The sequence below is a fragment of the Colletotrichum chrysophilum genome (genome assembly GCF_026319265.1).
Source record: "Colletotrichum chrysophilum strain AFK26 chromosome Unknown scaffold_159, whole genome shotgun sequence".
In the NCBI taxonomy this organism is placed as follows: domain Eukaryota; kingdom Fungi; phylum Ascomycota; class Sordariomycetes; order Glomerellales; family Glomerellaceae; genus Colletotrichum; species Colletotrichum chrysophilum.
Genome location: NW_026517446.1, coordinates 29,895 through 50,440, shown reverse-complemented (window position 1 = coordinate 50,440; position 20,546 = coordinate 29,895). Strand labels below are relative to the sequence as shown.

The following is a 20,546-nucleotide window of genomic DNA, read 5'->3' as shown; positions in this document are numbered from 1 at the left end:
GATGCATTAATTTGATTTCTCGTATCTCAGTATTTCGTCTTTGTGGAACGATGTGCGCCGTTGCTTGTGTCACTCGGAACGGTTGGGTCCATTTCTCGCATTGGATACGAAAAAGGGATGAAGGAGCCCGCTTCGAACGCGAATCCAAGGCCGTTTGGGAGACACTCTCTTTCTGAAAATGAGGTTATTACGATCCGGTAATGATCCAGTGGATCTTGGCCAGCATACCTACCTATACAGCATCAAGTAATGATCTCAATGAATGGGATGTGTTGCTACCTTTCTTCCCTTCTAACCTTTTCTTCGCAGTGTTGACAAGCCAACGTCTCGATAGCCTTACTGAGGAGAGCTTCTCTTTCCGAATAGGGGGTTTAATTCAAAAACAACACTTCGTCCCATTAGATGTATCGGGTTTCAATAAATGATGTATGTCAACTTTTAATCTGCAAATTCCATGATCAATTGCTCGTACTACTAGTATACATTTAAATCGTAACGTGAAACGCTTCAAGGTAACTCAAAGAATCCTCGTCTTACAACATCACCAGTTCCGATCGGTTGGCAATTCATGTCTCGCATCTCTCTCATCTGAGCTACCAAGCTCATAACGAACATGACTCTGCCCATGGACCTCGTGCAGCGACTTCTCGCTCTGGCCAGCCAGCGCCTGCTTCCTTTTTCGTATCTGCTTCCAGACCATCCATCCCACCAGACAGCCCACGGCGAGAGTCCCTAGCGTCGCTCCAATCGCGATACCTGCTATAGTCCCACCAGACAGCCCCTTTCCCTCGTCTTTAAGGGGAGCCGGTGTCGAGGCCGACGCCGATGTCGAAGACGCGGTCGGCGACTTAATCGCAGGGGATGACGTAGTTGTTGCTGAGACGGCAGCCTCAGTAATGTTGAAGTAATGGGATGTTGTACCGCCGCCGGTGGTCCCAGCTAGTAGCATTCGGAAAATCTAGACGGGGCTCAGCGTCGGGTCGTACCAGTCGGGGAATGCTAGACTGTCAAGACTGACGTTCCACCGATAGCCTCCGGCGCTCGTTGCGTCTGCAGCCAAGTCTCTTATCAGCATTGCGCAGGCCAGGCATCAGAGGTCAATGATTCAGGGTAACGAGGTGAACTCACTCAGAAGATAGACGGATGGATCTCTCTCAGGTGATGACTGGGTCAGGATCAAGTCGATCACATCATACTCCTTCTGCCATGATAGATCGACCTCTTGCCCCAAGGAATAGACGGGATTATGCGTGTAATCACCCGCGGCACCGGGGCCTGGGGGCCGGAGGAAGGCGCTCATCACGTCGAACAGTCCAACGATGCAAATAGGAAAGATGGGGTATGAAACAATCAATGAATGCAAAAGCACCTCTCAATTATTATAAAACAGCTGAGGGCTGCGATGGAATTCAGCAGAGTAAAGGGGGCCACTATCGAGCGAAGAAGGAGAAAGTAGGGAAGGGGTAGGAATTATGAATTTCTGAACTTTGAAACTTTTTGCCAGGCTCAGCCTCGATTGTGTACGGACGATCTTGTCTTTGAGCGAGCATGAACTTTCTAGATCAACTTTCATGCACCGCCGATCAGCAGCAATCAGGCTGCGTTGAGATCGGCGACTATTGACAACCAAGCTACGGCTGACCAGGCTGCATCAAGCAGGCTCTGTGACCACACGACTGCCTTCCAATCCTGGCGCTCTAATCCCGCAAATCCGAGTTAGACATGTCGATTTATAAGCTCACGAGTGTGGGGGCCGTATATCTGCCTGGCTTCTGTCAGACCAGCTGGTTGCGTTGTATTTGGCGATCATCCAGAGCGGGTTGACTTTGCCTCCGCTTTGTGCACATTTGTCCTTGGAACCTTCCCTGTTTCATTACACCCTCTTGACATTACAATTAATGATTAGACAAATACTGATGCACCCGTTCGTGTTTCCAAGAAGTGGTGGGAGCACGTCCATATGTTATCGCTAACTGGTCATTGCACCTATCTCTCTAGACAGACATTATTCTGACCCCTGAATAAGTCCTAAAGTGCAATTCGAGTGACGTGATGAGTCCTCAATCGCAGTGCCTTGCACGCTTTCCGACTCTGACGAATCACCTCAGTCTGTCCTGGGCTCAGGTGGGCGTAGCGTTTCAGACTGTTGGTGGCTTGACCATATATTTCCAAACTGCCTCACTACGGCTCATAAATCCTACCATTTTGCATTTGTGCAGCTTCGCTACTCTTCCCCTCACCAGGCACACTGCTTTGGACAAATCTTTTGAAGACATACTTCCGTGAACTCACAAATCTCCTTGTTAGTCATGCTAAAAAGATCTTGGCGTGGTACTTTAGGAACTTTAAGTCTCCTGGTCTCGTATCATAGCGACGTTAGTTCTAAGGAACCAGCCCTAGGGAGTGAAACGTGGTGACCGGGCAGATACACTAGCTACATCTCTACAGCCCAACCAATCGGGGCGCTGGCCGGCGTGGTTACCAGCGCAGAACAGGGGATACCATGGGAGTTGTTGTTGCCAAAGCTGTTGCTATGTGGTGCAATTGGTTATCAGCTTAGATCTCTGGTCTGCCGTCGCCATTGCTTTCGTCTGCACTTGGTGAGGTAGTTAGCTCCAATATGTAAGTAGTAGATTAGTGAACTAGTGGGCGGCTTTGTTGGCATCGACGCTGGTCGTATTTTCTTTTGGACAGGTCGCAACCCAAGGGAAGGCACTCGTTCCCGTCCTCCGTCGAGGCCACATTGTTATGCCCGTCATTTGACCCTGCTCACTGGTCCCGCTGCCGACTGTGCCGAGGGACCTTTTAGGACCCTGAGCTGTCCAAGGGCGTGACATGAAGCCTAGGGTGCTGGTCCACCAGTGACAGCCGACAGGAGAGCTTGTCTCAACAGTTATTACCGCTTGAGTAAGAAAAGGGAAATTTTCCACGCGCGTAACCGCACTCTAGCACATCGAGCACCCCAATAAGCGACCTGGCCGGCCTTTTCATATTCTGATTAGGGACCATGGCAGGCCTTTTCATTGGCGTTGTGTCAGATTTGTGTCAGCTGAACATAGCATCGAGTCAGTTCACGGAGCCCCAGTGTTACGATCCCATCGGTTGGGGTGCTGGCCTGCGGAAGTTTATAGTGCAGAACAGGGGATAATGACAACAGAGTTGGTTGCCCTGACCTACCCGTAATACCCAGACAAAACTGTAAAGAGCACCATGTCTATACTGCGGTAATTATGTGATTGCTTCTAAACTGTCCCTCTTGGCATGTCTATTTAAAAAAGTGATACTCGCTCTGTATTTCCTCGCCTTTTAGAAGGTTTCCAGCACATCTACTCACTCTCTACAACTGGCTGATACGCGCTCTCTCTTCCATCTTTCATTCGCCCTCACTAATCTTCAAGTATTGTCGTTGACCGACGTTATTATCCTATTACAAAATGCAATTTTCCATCACTCTGTTCGCCCTCTTCGTAGGCATCGCCGCCGCAAGCCCTACCGTCATCGAACCTCGCCAGAACACAGCGGTAAGCAAGCTATCTCACTACTCTTAGCGCTGTAACTAAAGAGGTGCAGTGTAATCTATGCCGGGAAGAATGCTTTTTCGGGAAAGGAAGCAACGATGTCTACGTGAAGTGTATCAATAGATGCAACACGGACCTTAAATGCACGCTCACACCTTGAAAGCTTCAAGACCTCGAGATATGGATGAGCAAGCTGTACTTGGGATACTTGGTGAGGGCTGGCATATTTGGTGCATAGAGCACGAAATAGAACTGTTTTAGTTCCTTACCTCTTGATATCCTAAGCATGAATAATACCGTCCTTTTTTTTCATTTCCTTTTCTGGGTTGTGAGCTGTGAACCCAGACCTAATAGGCATGTATCGCGACTGAACGTGACAGGGCAATGAGCTGACATCTATCAAACAAAATGCGCGCCAACCTCAATAAGTACGTAATCGCTGTCCGAGACTCTCACCACAGTAGCCGCCCTCCTCGATGCAATGTGCGAAATAGTGTTCTTCGTCATCAATGTTTTTGCGTGGCTTCCTTCCCCATACAAAGATTCGAGGACCGTGTATCGTTTGAGGGGGGGGCGTTGTATTCACCGCCGATTTTCTTCACCTCTGCTCACCCTGATCACTCCAAGCTCATCTCAGACATCACTTTACCTCTGCAAAGCAGCACATTCAGGGTCAGTACCTAGTAGCTTGGAGAGGCGATCGCACCTGAATGACAGAGTGTACTGCGGGTTGCTTTGTCATAGGGCGTTGGATGGCAGTAGTAGGCGCCACTAATGTTGCCGGGGTTTCCTTTCCGCACTGCCGGCTCCATTGCGGCTAGACTATAAAACACCAGCTGGTTACCGTGGCTTCTTTCAGCTCTGTCGTGCTTCCTGAATGATTGAACCATACTAGACCTCATTGATCTTACTGGAAAGGTCGAAATGGCGACAGAAAACACGGATGGCCCTGGCCGCCTCATATCGCATTTCACCTCAAGGTATGGGCCACTCTTCGCAGTGATTTATCCGAAGGGATACCACCATGGCATTAATTCCAAAGCACAGGGCTGATAATTCATCACAGAGACCGTGAGAAGCAGGCATCCGGTTGGTCAGAGCTGTGGGAATCCGACGAGAGCAACCTCTGGGATAGAGGGAAGCCGTCCCCGGCCCTCATCGACCTCATAGAGTCTCGCTCTGAAGTCCTCCCTCGGCCGTCTGCTGACCGTCGTCTGAAGGCGCTTGTCCCCGTGAGTTATTTCACTTGGCTGAACATATCCTACGCTCTTCTAAAATACTTACTGTTCTTCTCTTGACGCATTCAGGGGTGTGGCAAGGGATATGACGTGGTCATGCTCGCGCTCCATGGATACGACGTCTACGGCCTCGAAGTCTCGGAAAGGGGTGCGGGTGTCGCACGCCAGTACGCCGCTGCGGAACTGCCAGAACCGGGAGAGTACAATTTCGGCACACATGACAGCATCTCCGGGGCACAGCCCGGCGAGGTGAAGATCTTGGCAGGTGACTTCTTTAAACGTGACTGGGAGGCGCAATGCGCCAGCAGCAGCGGAGACGACTTCCAGGGATTCGATCTCATATATGACTATACGGTATCTATCCCTGAACTTCGGTCAATTCCATAGAACTACAAGCCGCTAACCCGTCTTTGCAGTTCCTCTGCGCTCTCCTTCCAGAGATGCGGAAAGACTGAGCCCGGCGTATGCAGGAGCTACTCTCGCTCACCGGTGTTCTCGTCTGCCTCGAGTTCCCTCTCTACAAAGACCTCGATATGCCGGGACCGCCTTGGGGTCTTCGCGGAGTATACTGGAACATTCTCGCGCAGGGTGGCGATGGCATTATTCAGGAGCCGGTGGTCGAGGACGCAGAAGACAAAGTCTCAAGGGAGCTTTCCGGCGGGTGGAGTACTTCAAGCCGCCGCGGTCTTACGAGAACGGAAAGGGAACGGATATGGTCAGCGTGTGGACTGAGAAGTTCTAGCTAGAGATAATCGTGGATGGAATGCTCTCGCAATTTTGTTTATGAAATCATTTTCATCGAGTAACAACAGTGCACGGGTAGTATTTTCATGCCAATGAGCAATCATGTTCAGAAGTTATGTTTCCGTAGCATCATATATCCCTTCTACCTTCCATGGTTGAGTAAAAGATAACAGGCTTTAAGTGCTATCTTTGAAATACAGGCGTGAGCGTCAAGCATTCTGTTAACCTGCAGCTAACTCGCGCGAACCCAGCTAGGCTAAGGCTTGAGACCTATACTTAGCGCCTGGTCCAGGGAAACAAGTGAATTACCGCGAAAGAACCCCGAGTCAGCGACGTAATGGCTTCGCCCGTCAAGAGGTGCGCTCGCGTACTTCCACTATGAGCTTCCAACAAAATGACACCTCAAGGGCGCAGGCTGAGGCGGGGACTTAGCATGCTCCAGCATGAAGATCTTGCAAAATTTGAACGGACACGAGCCAGAAGTTCTGTTAACTCGTGACATGTGCCTGACATATTCTTGGAGGGCGTTGACTGACACTTCTCAAGGCGTCGGATGGCATTTCTCAGGGCGTTGAATGACACTTCCGAGTGGGGCCGGCCATGCGGGACCCGCTTTTCCGGCCGGCGTAAGCCGGAACGCGAGACTCGAAGTAAGGTTCACATCACCTTCATGAACTCTCCTGTTTGGGAACATGATCCGGAATGCCAAAAGAAGATCTCAGCAAGTTCACATTTATGATAGCGTAATTTACGATGACATGCCGTTCCGCTCCATACACCCATCATCCACAAACTTGGTAAGATAGTTCCTCACACCATCCGGGAAAATCACCACGACCCGCACATCCTCCCGATTCATCTCCGGCCTCCGCCGCATAAACTTCACCAGCGCAGCCATCGCAGCCCCAGACGACCCGCCACACAGCAGGCCCTCCTCCCTGATCAACCGCCTCGCGTACCCAAACGCCTCAACATCCCCCGTCTTGACCCAGACGTCAGCGGCAGACTGGACCAGCACCCCATGGACGAAGTCGTACCCGATGCCCTCGACCTTGTACTCCCCTTTCTCCGCGTTCAAATGACCAGGCTGCGCGAGCACAGATCCGACGGGGTCCGCGCCGACGATGACCACGCCAGGATTCTGCTGCCGCAGCCCGCGCGCGAGACCGGTGATGGTGCCGCCCGTCCCCGCGCCCGCGACCACGATGTCAACCTTCCCACCGCACTGCGTCCAGATTTCCGGCGCGGTGCCGAGTTCGTGGGCCAGCGGGTTGTTTGGGTTAGTGTACTGGTCGAGGATGTGCGAGTCCGGCGTTGAGGCGTTGAGGCGCCGGGCGACGCTGATGATGGAGTCGGCCGAGGTGATGGGCACGCCCGCGGGAGTCCGCACGATCTGCGCGCCGAGAGATCTGAGGACGAGGACCTTCTCCTCGGGCATCTTCTCTGATATCGTGATGATGCATTTGTACCCCTTGACCGCGGCCATGAGGGCGAGAGCGATGCCGCTGGGGGCGCGTTAGTGATCTTTCTTAGCTGCTGAACGACATGAGGGATGGCAGAGGGCACGTACGTGTTTCCGCTGGTTGCCTCGATCAGGACGTCGCCTGGTTTGAGTCTTCTCTCCTGTTCGGCCCTCTCGACCATCGCCTTGGCGACCCGGTCCTTCACTGAGCCGCCGGCGTTGTGGTACTCCAGCTTGGCCAGGACCTCGGCTTTGATGCCCTCTGACTGGGGAAGAGTATTTAGACGGACCATCGGCGTCTGCCCGATGAGGCGGATGGCCGAGTCTAAGATTGGGGGTAAAGGTAGTTCTGCCATGGCGGGTATAGTTTCCTGGTTGTGAAGTACGTGCTGGTGAACCTAGGTAGGCTTAGGCTTTGTAGAAGAATCAGACAGCAACGCTTTTATGGTCGTACTTTTCGTAGCCCTAACAGTAACATCAGAGTGACTGCGCAAAGACAATAGGGCAAGGCCATTGCCAACCGGAGAGGAGCCCCAAGAACCCCAATTCCGTCAGTGACAGCTCCCACGCCCTGTGTCACAAGCGTCCATCCTTTGGTGCATAAATGGCAAGCGATCGTCTAGAATCATTATGCAGCACGCCTCCAGTTTCTTCTAACCATTAGCCGACCCGCGTGCCACCATGCCCTCTCAACAGCATTCCGAGAAGCAGCTCAGCTTCGGCACCAACGCAGTCCACGCCGGCCTACCTCACGACCCTACAACAGGCGCCCTCTCCGAGCAGGTCCGCCATCCAAACCCCCTTCCCCAATCTCCGCAACACCTCTCGCTGACACTATGCCATCCTCCAGATATGCCTCGCCACAACCTTTGCCCAGCCAGACATCAACCAGCCCGCGAGCAAATACATCTACTCCCGCTCCAACAAACCCAACCGCGAGAGCTTCGAGCAGGCCCTCGCAACGCTCGAGCACGCCAAGCATGCCCTGGCCTTCTCCTCCGGACTGGCAGCAACGGCTGCTGTGATCCACGGCCTCGTCACCCCCGGTGGACACGTCATCTGCAACGCGGACCTGTACGGCGGCACGTACCGTTTCCTTACGAGGCTCGGCGCTGTTGCGGTAGACTTTGCGCCTTCTCTCGAAAGAGACATGGCCACGTTCGTTAGGGATGATACGCAGCTTATATGGATCGAGACGCCGAGCAATCCTACCCTTTCGCTGGTTGATATTCGTGCCGTGACGGAGATTGCTCATGCGCGGGGCATTATGGTGGTCGTGGACAGCACTATGTTGTCGCCGTATCTCCAGAATCCATTGGACCACGGCGCCGATATCGTCCTGCACTCCGTGACGAAGTACATCAACGGGCACAGCGTAAGTCGTCGCCCCCTTTAATGTCTCCTCCCAGATCCTGCTGACCAGCAACCTGGGACGTGCTCATGGGCGCCGTAGCCTTCAACTCCGACGACCTCAAAAAAAAGCTCGCCTTCGTCCAGACAGCAGCCGGGTCCGTCCCGAGCCCCTTTGACTGCTGGTTGGCCCACCGCGGCCTCAAGACTCTGCACCTCAGAGTCCATACCGCCTCAGCCAGCGCGGCGGCTCTCGCGAGTCTCCTCGAGGCGTATCCTCATGTTCTGGCGGTCAACTACCCAGGCCTGCCCTCCCACCCGCGGAGACAGATAGCGCAGAGACAGCACCGGGCTGGTATGGGCGGCGCCATGGTTTCGTTCCGTATCAGGGGCGGCGGAGACGCCGCGGCGCGGTTTTGTAAGGCGACGAAGTACTTCACGCTGGCGGAGAGCTTGGGCGGCGTGGAGAGCCTGTGTGAGATACCGGCGCGCATGACGCACGCGTCCATGCCACGCGAAGAAAGGGAGAGCGTGGGTGTGTATGATGATTTGGTTCGGTTGAGTCTCGGTGTTGAGGATGTGGAGGATCTGAAGGGGGATCTTGAGTTGGCTTTGGCTGAAGCTGTGAAAGATCAGTAGTTTTCGTCAAAGAGGCATTTCACGACTGGAGAAATTAGAAATGGTGATGAAAATTGTTCCTTTACCGAGCACGACTAGTCCACTATGCTGGATTCCTAAATTGTTCCTCGGGAGCCAACAGCTCTGGGTACACAGTAGCCCCAAAGAATGGGTCGTTGATGTTGCAAACTTCAGCAGCTGTAGGCATCTGCATCGATGGCATGCATCCCATCTGCCTGAACTCGGCCAGGCATTCTGGCGTCTGCCACGACCAAGGAACAGCCACCCCATCCCCTGCGACGTCTTGGACCGGAGCACCACAAAAGTCCAGCGGTATAGACGCAGAGCTCGATATAGCTGCATTCTGCATGTTCTCGAATGTAAATGGCGTCATGACTGCTGTGTTCAGGTCGGAAAATGTGTCCAGCGATAAATCAATCGGCCATCCATGAGCAGGATCCAGTTCGCTGGAGCCTGGCAATTTCACATCGCTCGCCAGACCGTAGCCCGCCTTGAATAATCGTAGCCACTCTCCATTGTCGGCAGGAGTCTGGTTCCAGGGGTCATCATCCCCGTACACAATGACCCGCGCTTCCCTCCGGATCGAGTCGTCCGTGATCGGCCTGTTATCCTCCATCGCGGCCTTGAGGTAGTCGCCCAGCCTAGCCGTCAGGGACTCAAACTGCGATGGCACAGCATGCCCTCCAGCATCCGCCGCGGGCGACTTGGAAGCCACCCTTGACGCGCTGAACGGCTCAATGTTGTTCGCCTCCGCCCCGATCAGATAGGGCGGCATCGCATTCTGCACAAGCAGCGCAACAGCTGGCTCCAAGCCCCTACACCCTTTCCAATCCTTAATCAGCGCCCCAGCGCGGTAGTGCTCGACGAGGTGATCATTCCGGTCCGCCCATAGCGCGAACGTCTCGCCGCAAAAGCCGCACCGGGACTTCAACCTCGTGATCTTGGCCCTCCACCCGCCCATCGACGGCAACACGTCGTCCACGCCGTGCGCGAGGCGCAGGTGCTGCCGGAGGTGGTCTTTACGATAGAACGATCGCGCCGCGAGCGGTTTGGCCGCGCACTCGCGGTACTTGTGCCTCTCCAGATGCTGCTCCGAGGGATCCGCCTCGTCGCAGAGGACGCAGCGCGCGACGGCCTCGGCGGGGTCGGAGTACCGCGGCCCAGAGGGGAGGCATGTCCACTTCTCGAGGACGAGGTGCAGCGTGCCCTCGTGCCGCGTCCAGTCGTACCGCGACTTGAAGGTGTCGGTGCAGAAGGTGCACTGGTAGATGCGCTTGGCGCCGTCGGTGGGGGGTGCGGCGAGCGGGTTGCGGTACTTTTGGTTCTTTCGCCGTCTGCGGCGGCGGCCTTCTTGGGTGCGGATGTTGAAGAGCGAGTCGGAGGCGTATGAGTGCGCGGAGGAGTTGCTGGAGTTGCTTTGGTCGGAGGATCCGAGGGAGCTGATGGAGTCGGTGCTGAGTGCGGTCTGGCCCTGGCTCCAGCTCGCCGGCTCGGTCCAGTCGATAGAGGAACTTATGCCGGGGAGACTCTGTGATGTGCCGATGGCTTCTGCGATGGCGTCCAGCGATACCGGCTCTTCCTCAGGCGGCGAGTTCCTCCAACGGTCCAAGGGGTTCATGGCATCCCATCCTGGGTTCTGGACTGTCGCCGGCTCTGTGCTCGGCAGCAGCTCCGGAACCGATAATTCTGTAGGGACTGCCGACTTCTTCACGCCCCCTCGACGGCGGGCATTGACAAACCAATATGATATCTGCCGGATGTTTAGCCCGGAAAGGCTTTTCAGCTCCTCCTTTTCCTGGTCCGAGGGGTACGGATACGCCTCATGGGCCGCGAACCAGTCCTTGAGCACTTTTGTCGAACTTCGCGCATGTCTATTAGTTCCCCTTCTTGTCTTCCCTGTGCCCCCATTTCCCATTGGGATTGTTGTTGGAAGGCTTCTGGGTTCCATTGAGCGTCCAAGTGTAATGGCTGAAGATTGTGTGATAAGGGTGTGTTGATATGAAGAGAAGCTAGCCCGGTTTAATTAAGTTAATTGCCCGGGAGCATCACGCATGGCAGGGCCCACCACATCGTGCGGGGGACTACCGGCTGCTAAAAGCCCCAATCCATGCCGACGTGTACGACGCCGTCGTGCAGAAAACTCACTCCATCAAGACGGTCGCAAAAGGATACAGGGCTGATAGCCCAATTGAGTCGATAAGCTCAATTGTGTCCTGGATTGCGTCTTGCTTTTTCAGATCAGGTTAATATCAATAGAGCACACGGGGGGGCTCACTTCATCACTACTTAACCAGGGAGCACATTCTCCGGTTACTAGTTATGTGAACACTGACGAAAACCATAGAAAACGAATCGCACTATGGTATCAACATCTATCTAATCTTATATATATATGTTCATTCTCTTCTTATTCCGAGTATAGGCTCGTACACGGTTCTGAGTCTGATTGTCCAATCGTTCATCATAGGGGCCTTGACAAGTTCCAATGGCGACTGCAGTATCACATTGGCTGCGGAATACCACCTTTCTCTAATGACCTTGCTTTATTTAGCGCTATGATGCATTATTCGACGGGGGTATTGTCGTTGTGAATGATGTCCTACTGCCGCCGGAATGACGAGGTATCAAGTTGGCGTGCCCAGCTTCTCCGATCTTAGCAACCTTGACTGGTCTATCACCAACTTTTTTTAATGATCAAATTTCCCAGCCTTAATGATGGACGGCTGACTGATTTTGCTCCGTACTGGTATTTGCTGATGACTGTTCCTGGCGTTATGTAGGATATCCCAACGTCATTCAACAGGCGAGAATATTTGAATTGTCCGCAGATAATTCCCAATCTCGTCGCGTCTGCGCAGTACAATAATCTCAAGGTATCAGGGAAGCTCTGTAGAGACCGGTGGGAGACATATTAGTGCCAGCCCTCTGTGGTCTATTCGGTTAGCCCGTAACCCGTTCCGTCGCTGGAGGTATGAAATACCTAGCCCACGTACATCTCCAAGTTTTTCACGTACACGAGCAAGCCCTCGCCATGTTTTGTTGGATACCTAGTGTCCTTGATTTCATAACAGGAATCACCCCACATACTTCTTGCAATCATGAACGGGGAACCATGAGTTCGCGACTAACTTGACGCCGTTGCCATTGACGAACGCCTCGCGGGCCGTTTGCGGTCACGAAGTTCTAATGACCCGCGACACCTTCCCACAGACTCAGCACTCGATGGTGGACAATTCACAAAATCCGTCAGATAGCTGGTTTCAAAATCTCAGTGAGATGTCACTCATAGGCGAAAATGTCAAGGCCAAGGTCGATGTGCTGGTAACTTCCATTCCTACTTCAATCGACCTCTCGACGCCGAGAAAATTTATTTTCCCCGGTGCAAAGGTTTTCACGTACACCTCAGCGGTTTTTTCCAATAACCAAGACCTGATTTGTGGGATAACGTACACAGACCCAGCGTCGGCCTCCGGAACACCGCCCCTTACACCACCACCATCGGCTGGTCTGGCGTACAAAGCCTCTTCAGAGAGCCCTCGTTTCTCAACGATGCAGACACGCGATCCCGATTTTCCTTTTGAGAAGAACCTCATCTTGGATGATCAGATCCCTGAGTCCAGCTCTGAAGCGCAACCACCTGGGACACAACAGGCAGCTTCCACGCCGAACGGCCAAATCATTGCAACATCTGACATGATTCAAAACTACATTTGTGGAGAGGTTGTATCGCCAGTCAGCAAATTCGAAGCTCTTCAGACCTCTGACGGTCATTCAATGCTCTTTGGGCTTGACACTGGAAGCATCTTCCATGTTATCCTTGAGAAAAGCGGTGCGAACACGACAGGGTGGGAGATGGTAGACCTTTCGTCTTCTCTTCTTGCTACAGTCTCTGTGACCACGTCCGCAGCACCACCGACGGCCAGTAATTTCGATGTTCGCCAGAGCGCCGTGGATGGGACGATAAGTATGGCTCTGGCTGTATCTGCCGATGGAGCCGACAGGCTTTTCTTGTCTCTTGGAAATTCGAACTCCGATACCTCTTGGACGGCAAAACCAGTATGGGCCCCAGTACCCTTCAACGCACCGAGCACCAGTGACACGCAGACCAGCATCTCCATAGTTGGTGTCTTATTTGCAGAGACGGAAGATAGTCAGCAATACGTCATTGTCGACGTCGACCGTTCGTCAACAACTGCCGTCAAAGATATTGCCCGATACAATATTGTTCTTAAGGATGGCTTAGGTACTTGGACGCTTCAGGACATGCCAGTCGACATTGAAGATGGCAGCTATCAGAGCTGTATCGGCAGAGTGGCTCAAGGACTCGTGGACGGGATTTATACTTCAGGAACCGCTGGTGGATCGGCCCAGCTGGTCTACGTCCCAATCACCAATATTTTTGGCGCAGGCCCTCCACTGCCCAGACGCCTTGGTCTCCCAGGCAATGTTCAGGCATCCGCAATTGCCACTGCGCGTAACGACGACTTGAGTACAGACTTGTACGCGGTCAGCGGGTCTACTCTGTATCGATTTCCTGCCGATGGCCAAGCGGATGGGGCAGTAGGAGCAGTCTTGATGGTCAACGCTCTCTTGCAGGACACTTCACAATTGTCGGCCATGTCGCACGATGGCGTCACAACCATCTGGGGCAAGAACTCCAGTGACCAGGTCTACTATGTCTCCTGCCAAAACGACGAGCTCGCTGCTCAAGGGGCATGGAGCTTTCCTGTTCCCATCTTAACGAGCGTCGAAGTCATGTCTCCTTTCTTGAATCGAGACGACGGCGGGAACACAATTTTTGCTTCGGGGGGCAACAAGTTACACAGGCTGACACAGGCAACCAACTCCGATGCCAAACTATGGCGCGCCGACGAAATCAAGCTCGATGCCATACCCAACACTCCACCGCTCTCCTTCAACTCCTATACGACAACCATACGGGCGGTTGACGCTCAAGATTCGCCGGTCAGCGGTGCAGAGCTTTCCATTACTGCCGTGTCGCGTGCTCCCGTATATGTCAATGGAATATATTACGTTTTGGGTCCCAACCCTACAGCAATCACCACAGACCCAACTGGAACTCTTACTGTGGTCGAGACTGCCGACAACAGTATAAATTGTACGATACTCACAATAACCTGCAACGAAGTGTCGAGCACGACCACCACCATAAACCCCATGGATAAGTCTTTTCAAACCATCAGCTCTTTGAACTCCGAAACGGCTCTACGCACGGCATCTGTACCGACGAACGTGGTCGCAGGCGGTACTCAGGGCACCTCTACCTCAATTCCGCTTGCACCCACGACTGCGTCCTCAAACAATGTTCAGGCTGTGGCGCAGAGCCTTGGCCATCTGAGCACAGTTTACAATAGCGTGGTTTCCACCCAGGCTGCAACGACTGCCTCCGTACCGACACCGCCCGTGAACGGACGTGTGGCCGTCACGGCATCGAAGAACACTCATTCTGGCGTTATGTCGGTCGCTGGAAGCTCCGTGCATGCGGTCTCTCAGGCTCCGGTCGAGTTGTTTCCCCTCTTTGGTGACATAGGAGATGCTATACCTATCGCCTTGGGTGACCTCTTCCGCTGGCTGGGCTCAGGGGTCCAAAGCCTCGTCCGGATCGTGGAAGATGCGGCCAGTAGTGTGTGGTATTTCTTGGCCAACATCGGGGGGGCAGATTTATCAGGGCATCCTGAGCACTGTCAACGCGGTTGTCAACGCCATCGAATGGGTTTTCAACGCCGTCGAGACGGGCATTGCAGACATCATCAAATTCATCGAGTTTCTCTTTGACTGGGATGATATAAAGCGCACCAAAGATGTGCTTTGTAATCTTACCAGGCAGGGAATGCAAAACCAAGTCGATGGCATTCAAGCTGTGAAGGCGTCTTTTGACGCAGACATTGCCTCCTTGGAACAAATAATCAATCAGTGGGCGGGCGTCACTGACTGGTCAACTTCTATTGGTCAAGTCGCAACTCAACCTGCTTCTTCAAGCGCGACAAATACTGCAGCATCAGGGCAGACGTCTGGATCGCAGATTTTTTTCAGCCACTACAAAAGCCAGGCTGCTAACCTGACGGAATTGGAACCGCAGTCGCCTACAGGCGTGTCTGAACAGCTTTTCGACGACCTCCTGAATGCTCTGAAGCAAGAGGGGCAAGTTGTTTCAGCCGTAGGTTCCCAGCTCGAATCACTAGCCAGCGATTTTCGGTCCATGACAGTTGGGCAAATCTTGAACAAGCTCATTGCCATTTTGGTTGATGGGGTGATTTCTAGTTGCCAAGTTGTTGCAGATGCACTCATCAATATCTTCATCGACCTGGCACAGGAGGCCATCGGCGTCTTGGACATCAAGATTCACATCCCCGTGATTTCCGACATCCTCAACAGTATCGGCATTCCAGATATCTCCTATCTTGACCTCTTTTGCTGGATCCCAGCATTGGCCTACACGGTTGTCTACAATATCGCCAACGACACGCCACCGTTTCCCGACAACGCTGATATTCAAGCCATCATCGCTGCTGGTAGCTGGAGCACTATACAATTGCTTTCTGGTCAGCAACCGTCATCGCCATCATTGTTCGACCATGAACAAGCTCAGGAAAGCGCATCTCCAAAAGCACTCGGAAATGCGTTTGGGGGATTCCACGGTCAACAAATCTCTCCAAGCATAGAAAAAGCAGGATTTTCCGGTATTGATATTTCCGTGTCAAAAGACACAGCAAAAGCTATCTACATCGCTGGACATGGTATTTCAGGTATCATAAACGAACTCGGCTTCTTCATTGATATCTTCGAAGCAGATAATCCAGAAGGGAACGCATATACGATACCCTCGGTGTTGCTGGGCGTCATCTCCGGCCTCTCCACCTTCTCTGGCGACTATTTCTACCCCCGGGACCCACTCCAGTCATATGATCTCGTGTGCCTTTCTCGTCTTGCAACCGGTGTCCGGTTTGGAACCAAGGGGATTGTCGCCGTTTTTTACAGAGGTAAAATCCCAACTAAGCTTGGGGATACCCGTACCACATTGGCTGCTGCCGACGCCTTCTGTGCGATATTGTCTTTCGCAGCATCGGTGGGTCACTTCGTTGAGCTTGCTCAGGCAGACGCAGATGCAGATAGGACTGCAGCTATCATAGACGAGATGTCGTATCTCGGGTCTTACGTGGCAAGGGTGGCTTATTATGAAGCGGTACGCACGAACGATCCAGAAGAAAAGGCGCCCGCTTTGCTTGTGATGGGTCTGGCGGAGATCCTTGCAGGTGGGCTGCAATCTGCTCTGACGATTGTGCCGATATAGGCCTTGGTCTCTCAGCTGGGCACTGCAATTCCACTTCTTATACCATCTTCGATAGATATGCTCTTTGAATTCTATCATGGAAACATTCTTTACATCTGCCTAGGCCCTACCTTTCCCGGTGCTTGTGAGTTTAGACGCTGCGAATGACAGCCTCAGAAGCAAACACATCGTAACATACGGCTTGGAAGCTTCCAAGGTTCGGGCCGCGGTGCATGCCATGAACTAAATGTGAACGAAGAATGTAGAAAGACCTTTACGCCGTCAAAAGCGCCAAGGCAACTGCTCTTGAGAGTGAACTACGAAACAGTCCATGGTCGATTCCTTTCAATCAGATCTGCGCCTCCTTCTGTCCCTCCGTTTCTCTTCTCTGACAGCTGGGCTCCTGGGCTACACAGACACAATAGTTGCCGAGGCCCAAGTGAACCACCGAGTGTTAGTCGATGTAACCTTCCGACAAGGCTCGCACGATAGCCATGGTGTGAGTTCGTCGATGATAAAAAGTATGATAATAAGCCTGAAGACCTAGCGAAGGGGAAGAGAATAGAGAGTAGAAAGATCAGCTGACACGCCACACACACATTGCTTCCGCCTATCTCGCCCATAACAGGGGTTTGACAGGTACCAAAATGGTTATTCGTCGACATAAGCTGGCCCTCGTGAAGATGGAAAAGTGATCTACTTGGGATAATGGGCAGGGAACACTGCGGGTGCTTGGCATTGCAGCTCAGAAGCAAAATAAAACGACAGAACATGGAAACAACGAAGATAACGATGCATTAAGGGAGGCAGGCAAAATGACGATGACTTCAACAGGTGTTACGGTGGCAATGCCAATAACCTAATTCTTCAAAGCTATGTCTAGCCGTCTTCCTCAATAAGACCCAGCTTCTAGAGAATCACGACTCGAAAGGACGACACATGAACGCTTGAAGTCTTTTTTTTTTTTTTTTTTGAAAGCCAATTTGAGCCACCGTAACACCAAACAGGCTTATCTGGAACACACATATCACAGCCGACCAATGGTCTTATCATGTTTGTCAAATCAGGCGACCGCCGCCGCCCTCGATTCACATTGCCTTATCAGAGCGCCAGAGATATCCTGTTGCGCGCGCTCCAAAAACTCGAATACCCCTACTGGGCAGGGCTCGTGTACAATCTGTACCTAGATCCTTCCTGTAATCCATCAAGAAGAGGACCCTCGCACATGCAATGCAGCGCAACTCGTCCGCAGCCTTTTCCCCTCTCGCTCGGCGCCGCTCCGCCCTACGGAGCCGCCCGGCCGTCGACCGATCCTCAGTCGCCCCTCTCTGTTGGTCTCGAATGCATCAAACCCCACTGTCTACCCCACAGACGCCGTCTGGACTCTGGGAATGCAACCATGCACCTCTTCATGCTGTTCTAGACTCTCTCAAACACCGCGTATTTTTTCGCCCATATCGAAACACCCAAAATCTCAATGCTGACCAAAATGTATCTCCTTGCAATGAAAGACTGTGCTGAAACGCCGTTGATAACGCGCTGTGTTTGTCGCAAAAGCACTCGATACCCTTCTCTTCCATCTGACCATACTGTGTCGCTAAGCCAATCCTCCACCGTATGATTTGTATTTCCATCATTTACCGTCTAGATTGCCCAACTGCCTCGTCTCTCACGCACACCCCAAGCGAGAGGATCGAGGCTGTCCAAGTCGGGATGTTGTCGTGCCCACTCAAAGATGTACGCCTTCAGCGCCTTCCATCGGGGGCACCTCTTCTCCTCTGCCATCTCGGCCTCAGCTGGCTCCATCAAGTGGCCGGATGCCATCTGCTTGGCATCTTCCATCTCCAGCTCATCAACGCTCATGTGGGAAATCTTGGCAAGCTCCTCGTCGAAAGACCGGGCCATGGCTGGATATCCAAGAGACAAGTAGTTGTAAACCTGCGTAATGAAAGTATCGTCAAACTCGGAAGCAATTTTCTCCTCGAGAGCCTTCTCGCGCTTCAGACGTTCTTCCAAGCCATGAAGCATGTGAAGACCCTTAAAATCACCCGACCGAACGCGGTGTTCAGCGGTACTTGGGGTGAGGGTGGCGGATGCATAGTGGGAACCGGGCTCGTCAGTGAGAGAGCTCTTGCCAAAAGCTGCAGCGAATGGATCCCCCGGAGTGGAGGGAGGCAGCGGTGTATGCAGCATTCTGGGTCCCTGAAGAGATGCAGGCACTATGGCCTGATCGCTCTCGCTCTTTCGGAAGCAGTAGCCCCTCCACAATCCGGCTTCTCCCGTGGTATCCCTGTTTCTCTCTTCGGCGGTAGGGAGCTCTGAGAAGGGGTGATCCGGCTCGAGCTTCGTTTGCTTCGGTGAGGGGCACTTGCGGAAGACAATGTCCTTGCCCAACATTGGCGGCGACGCGGCCTTGCGCATCCTCCTAAACTCGCTAGTTTCGGCGGGCAACCCAAAGTTTCCAAAGGGTCTGCCGAATCCGCCGCCGCCAGCGTTGCGGAAACCAGTCTCGGGGACGACCTGGGCAGGTTTGGCAATGGGCACTGCAGCAGGTTGCGTGGCCGGAGTGGAAGGGACATATGGCATTCCAGTCTCGCCAATGGGCTTGGTCACTGGTTCAGGCGGGGGAAGCGCTGGCTGCGCCGTATCTTTGGCTGAGACAGGATCGGAGGTTATCAGTGGCATCAAGACCTCGCCAATTGGACCCTTGGAGCCAGCATCGGCGGTCTGATTCCTGGTGTTGGTCAACCACAGAGGATCAGGGGGGCTGTCAAGCTCCATCCTGTCAATGGCCGAGTCATCCTCGTCCTCCTCGTCAAAGACGGGGACATGCTCGCCCCTTTCCACTGCCAGCTTCTCTGCATGCTCCTGCATATGCTTATGCCAGTAGCCCAAGTCTGAAGATTTCCGCCGGGGTGCATTGGCGTGACGGGCACGGGTTTTGGAGGCAGTCCCCGTTGGCTGGGGCGAGATGCTCTCGGGAGTGCTGTCGTCCCCGGAGCTCTCTCTGAAGTAGAAGTGGGCAGCGCCACCCTCACGAGGGCGACTGTTGGGGAAAGCAGCGAGAGCAGCCTCCTGCATCTGTCTCTCGGCCTCCATGGCGGCCCACTCCAACATGTAGGTGCCGGCATTCTCGTCTTCTGACTCTCGCCTTGCGCCCTTGGGCTGTCGCTGAATGATTTGGGAGGCAGGGGAAGAGGTACCGTCGGCGATCTTCTTTCGTGACTTGGTGCGCTGGAGGTAGATGTGGTTCGTGTAGGGAGTGATGTCGGTCTTGTCGGTCGGTCGAGTGGCAGGGCCAGTGTCTCCCACTCTTCGGGCTCGTCTCGAGGTCTCGATCAGCTGGGGAGCGAAGCGGCGCTTCGGCTTCTGCTGGTCGTCATGGTGCTGAGGCGGAGGCTGGCGAAGCTGCTGCTCGAATGGATTCGGTGACGGAGTTCGCGGGGTGTGTTCGGGAGTGGGTTCTGGTGCTGGACCAGGCTGATATTGTTGTTGCTGCTGTCCCTGCTGCTGCTGGGAGCTCTTTCGAACGGACTCGAAAGTGGTTTCGATTGGGACGGGAGCAAACCGCCTCCGCGGCTCGGTGGACTGAGCCATGGCGGAGGACGGCGAAAGGTACGGTGTTGTAGTGGTGGTTGTTCGCTGAGGGCGAAGGTGGGATCCGAACGAAAACGAAGGGATCGGGAACGGGTGGGAGGGTTGAAGTCAGACGGACGGCGCTGAGTTTGCAGGGCTGGAGAACAGGACCCTTTGTAGTGCAAGGAGGGGCAGTGATGGGACGAAGATGACGCTCGTCCTTCCGGCGGGAGTTTATGTGGTGTGTACGTGCGTGTTGGGGTGGTCGTGTGAGAGAGGTTGGTCCGTGGTTGGGGGCTGTTGGTGCCGGCGATGCTGTCGCTGCCCGTGCAGATGCGCAGTTGGAGAGAGGAGGAAGAAGGTAAGGTAAGGCAAGGCAAGGCGGAGGACGGATCGTGAGTATTTGTCGAAGAGTCAGACAGACGAGGTAGGGGAGGTACTTGTTGCGACTATGGAGCAGCTTCAGCAGAGAAAGTCGAGGCGCGGAAAGAATGGAATGGATGCTAGTAAGGGGTGAGCGGTCACAAGGCGCCTGGAAGCAGCAAGCGATTGACGGCACAGCAATGCAGTGAGTAACAGCAACTGGAGCAGCAGCAGCAGCAAGCAGCAGCAGCGAGAACGGGAGCGGCAAGTGCAGGTGCAGGGAAGAGGGGGCGATGGGAGTGTGCGGTCGTAATAATAACACAGTGGGCGCATTGTCCGCGGTACGTATCCGAGTACTTGGGTTT

At 53.6% G+C, this 20,546-nt stretch overlaps 5 protein-coding genes across 5 annotated transcripts; 2 read left to right on the top strand and 3 right to left on the bottom strand.

Moving 5' to 3' along the window:
* Window positions 1–4,442: 4,442 nt before the first annotated feature.
* Window positions 4,443–5,502, top strand: COL26b_011997 (uncharacterized protein; the record flags this gene model as incomplete). The annotated part of the gene is made up of 4 exons (XM_053184650.1): window positions 4,443–4,498; window positions 4,585–4,750; window positions 4,826–5,110; window positions 5,227–5,502. 4 exons carry the CDS (start codon window positions 4,443–4,445, stop codon window positions 5,500–5,502), a joined length of 783 nt encoding a protein of 260 aa, XP_053031394.1.
* A 746-nt stretch (window positions 5,503–6,248) lies between these two features.
* COL26b_011996 (uncharacterized protein) lies at window positions 6,249–7,318 on the bottom strand (the record flags this gene model as incomplete). The annotated part of the gene is made up of 2 exons (XM_053184649.1): window positions 6,249–7,005; window positions 7,071–7,318. 2 exons carry the CDS (start codon window positions 7,316–7,318, stop codon window positions 6,249–6,251), a joined length of 1,005 nt encoding a protein of 334 aa, XP_053031393.1.
* Window positions 7,319–7,643: 325 nt separating this feature from the next.
* Window positions 7,644–8,951, top strand: COL26b_011995 (uncharacterized protein; the record flags this gene model as incomplete). The annotated part of the gene is made up of 3 exons (XM_053184648.1): window positions 7,644–7,745; window positions 7,813–8,337; window positions 8,445–8,951. The coding sequence occupies 3 exons, from the start codon at window positions 7,644–7,646 to the stop codon at window positions 8,949–8,951; spliced, it is 1,134 nt and encodes a 377-aa protein (XP_053031392.1).
* An 82-nt stretch (window positions 8,952–9,033) lies between these two features.
* On the bottom strand, window positions 9,034–10,866 carry COL26b_011994 (uncharacterized protein; the record flags this gene model as incomplete). Its single annotated transcript, XM_053184647.1, has 1 exon — window positions 9,034–10,866. The coding sequence occupies one exon, from the start codon at window positions 10,864–10,866 to the stop codon at window positions 9,034–9,036; it is 1,833 nt and encodes a 610-aa protein (XP_053031391.1).
* Window positions 10,867–17,886: 7,020 nt separating this feature from the next.
* Window positions 17,887–19,839, bottom strand: COL26b_011993 (uncharacterized protein; the record flags this gene model as incomplete). Its single annotated transcript, XM_053184646.1, has 1 exon — window positions 17,887–19,839. The coding sequence occupies one exon, from the start codon at window positions 19,837–19,839 to the stop codon at window positions 17,887–17,889; it is 1,953 nt and encodes a 650-aa protein (XP_053031390.1).
* Between the last annotated feature and the right edge of the window lie 707 nt (window positions 19,840–20,546).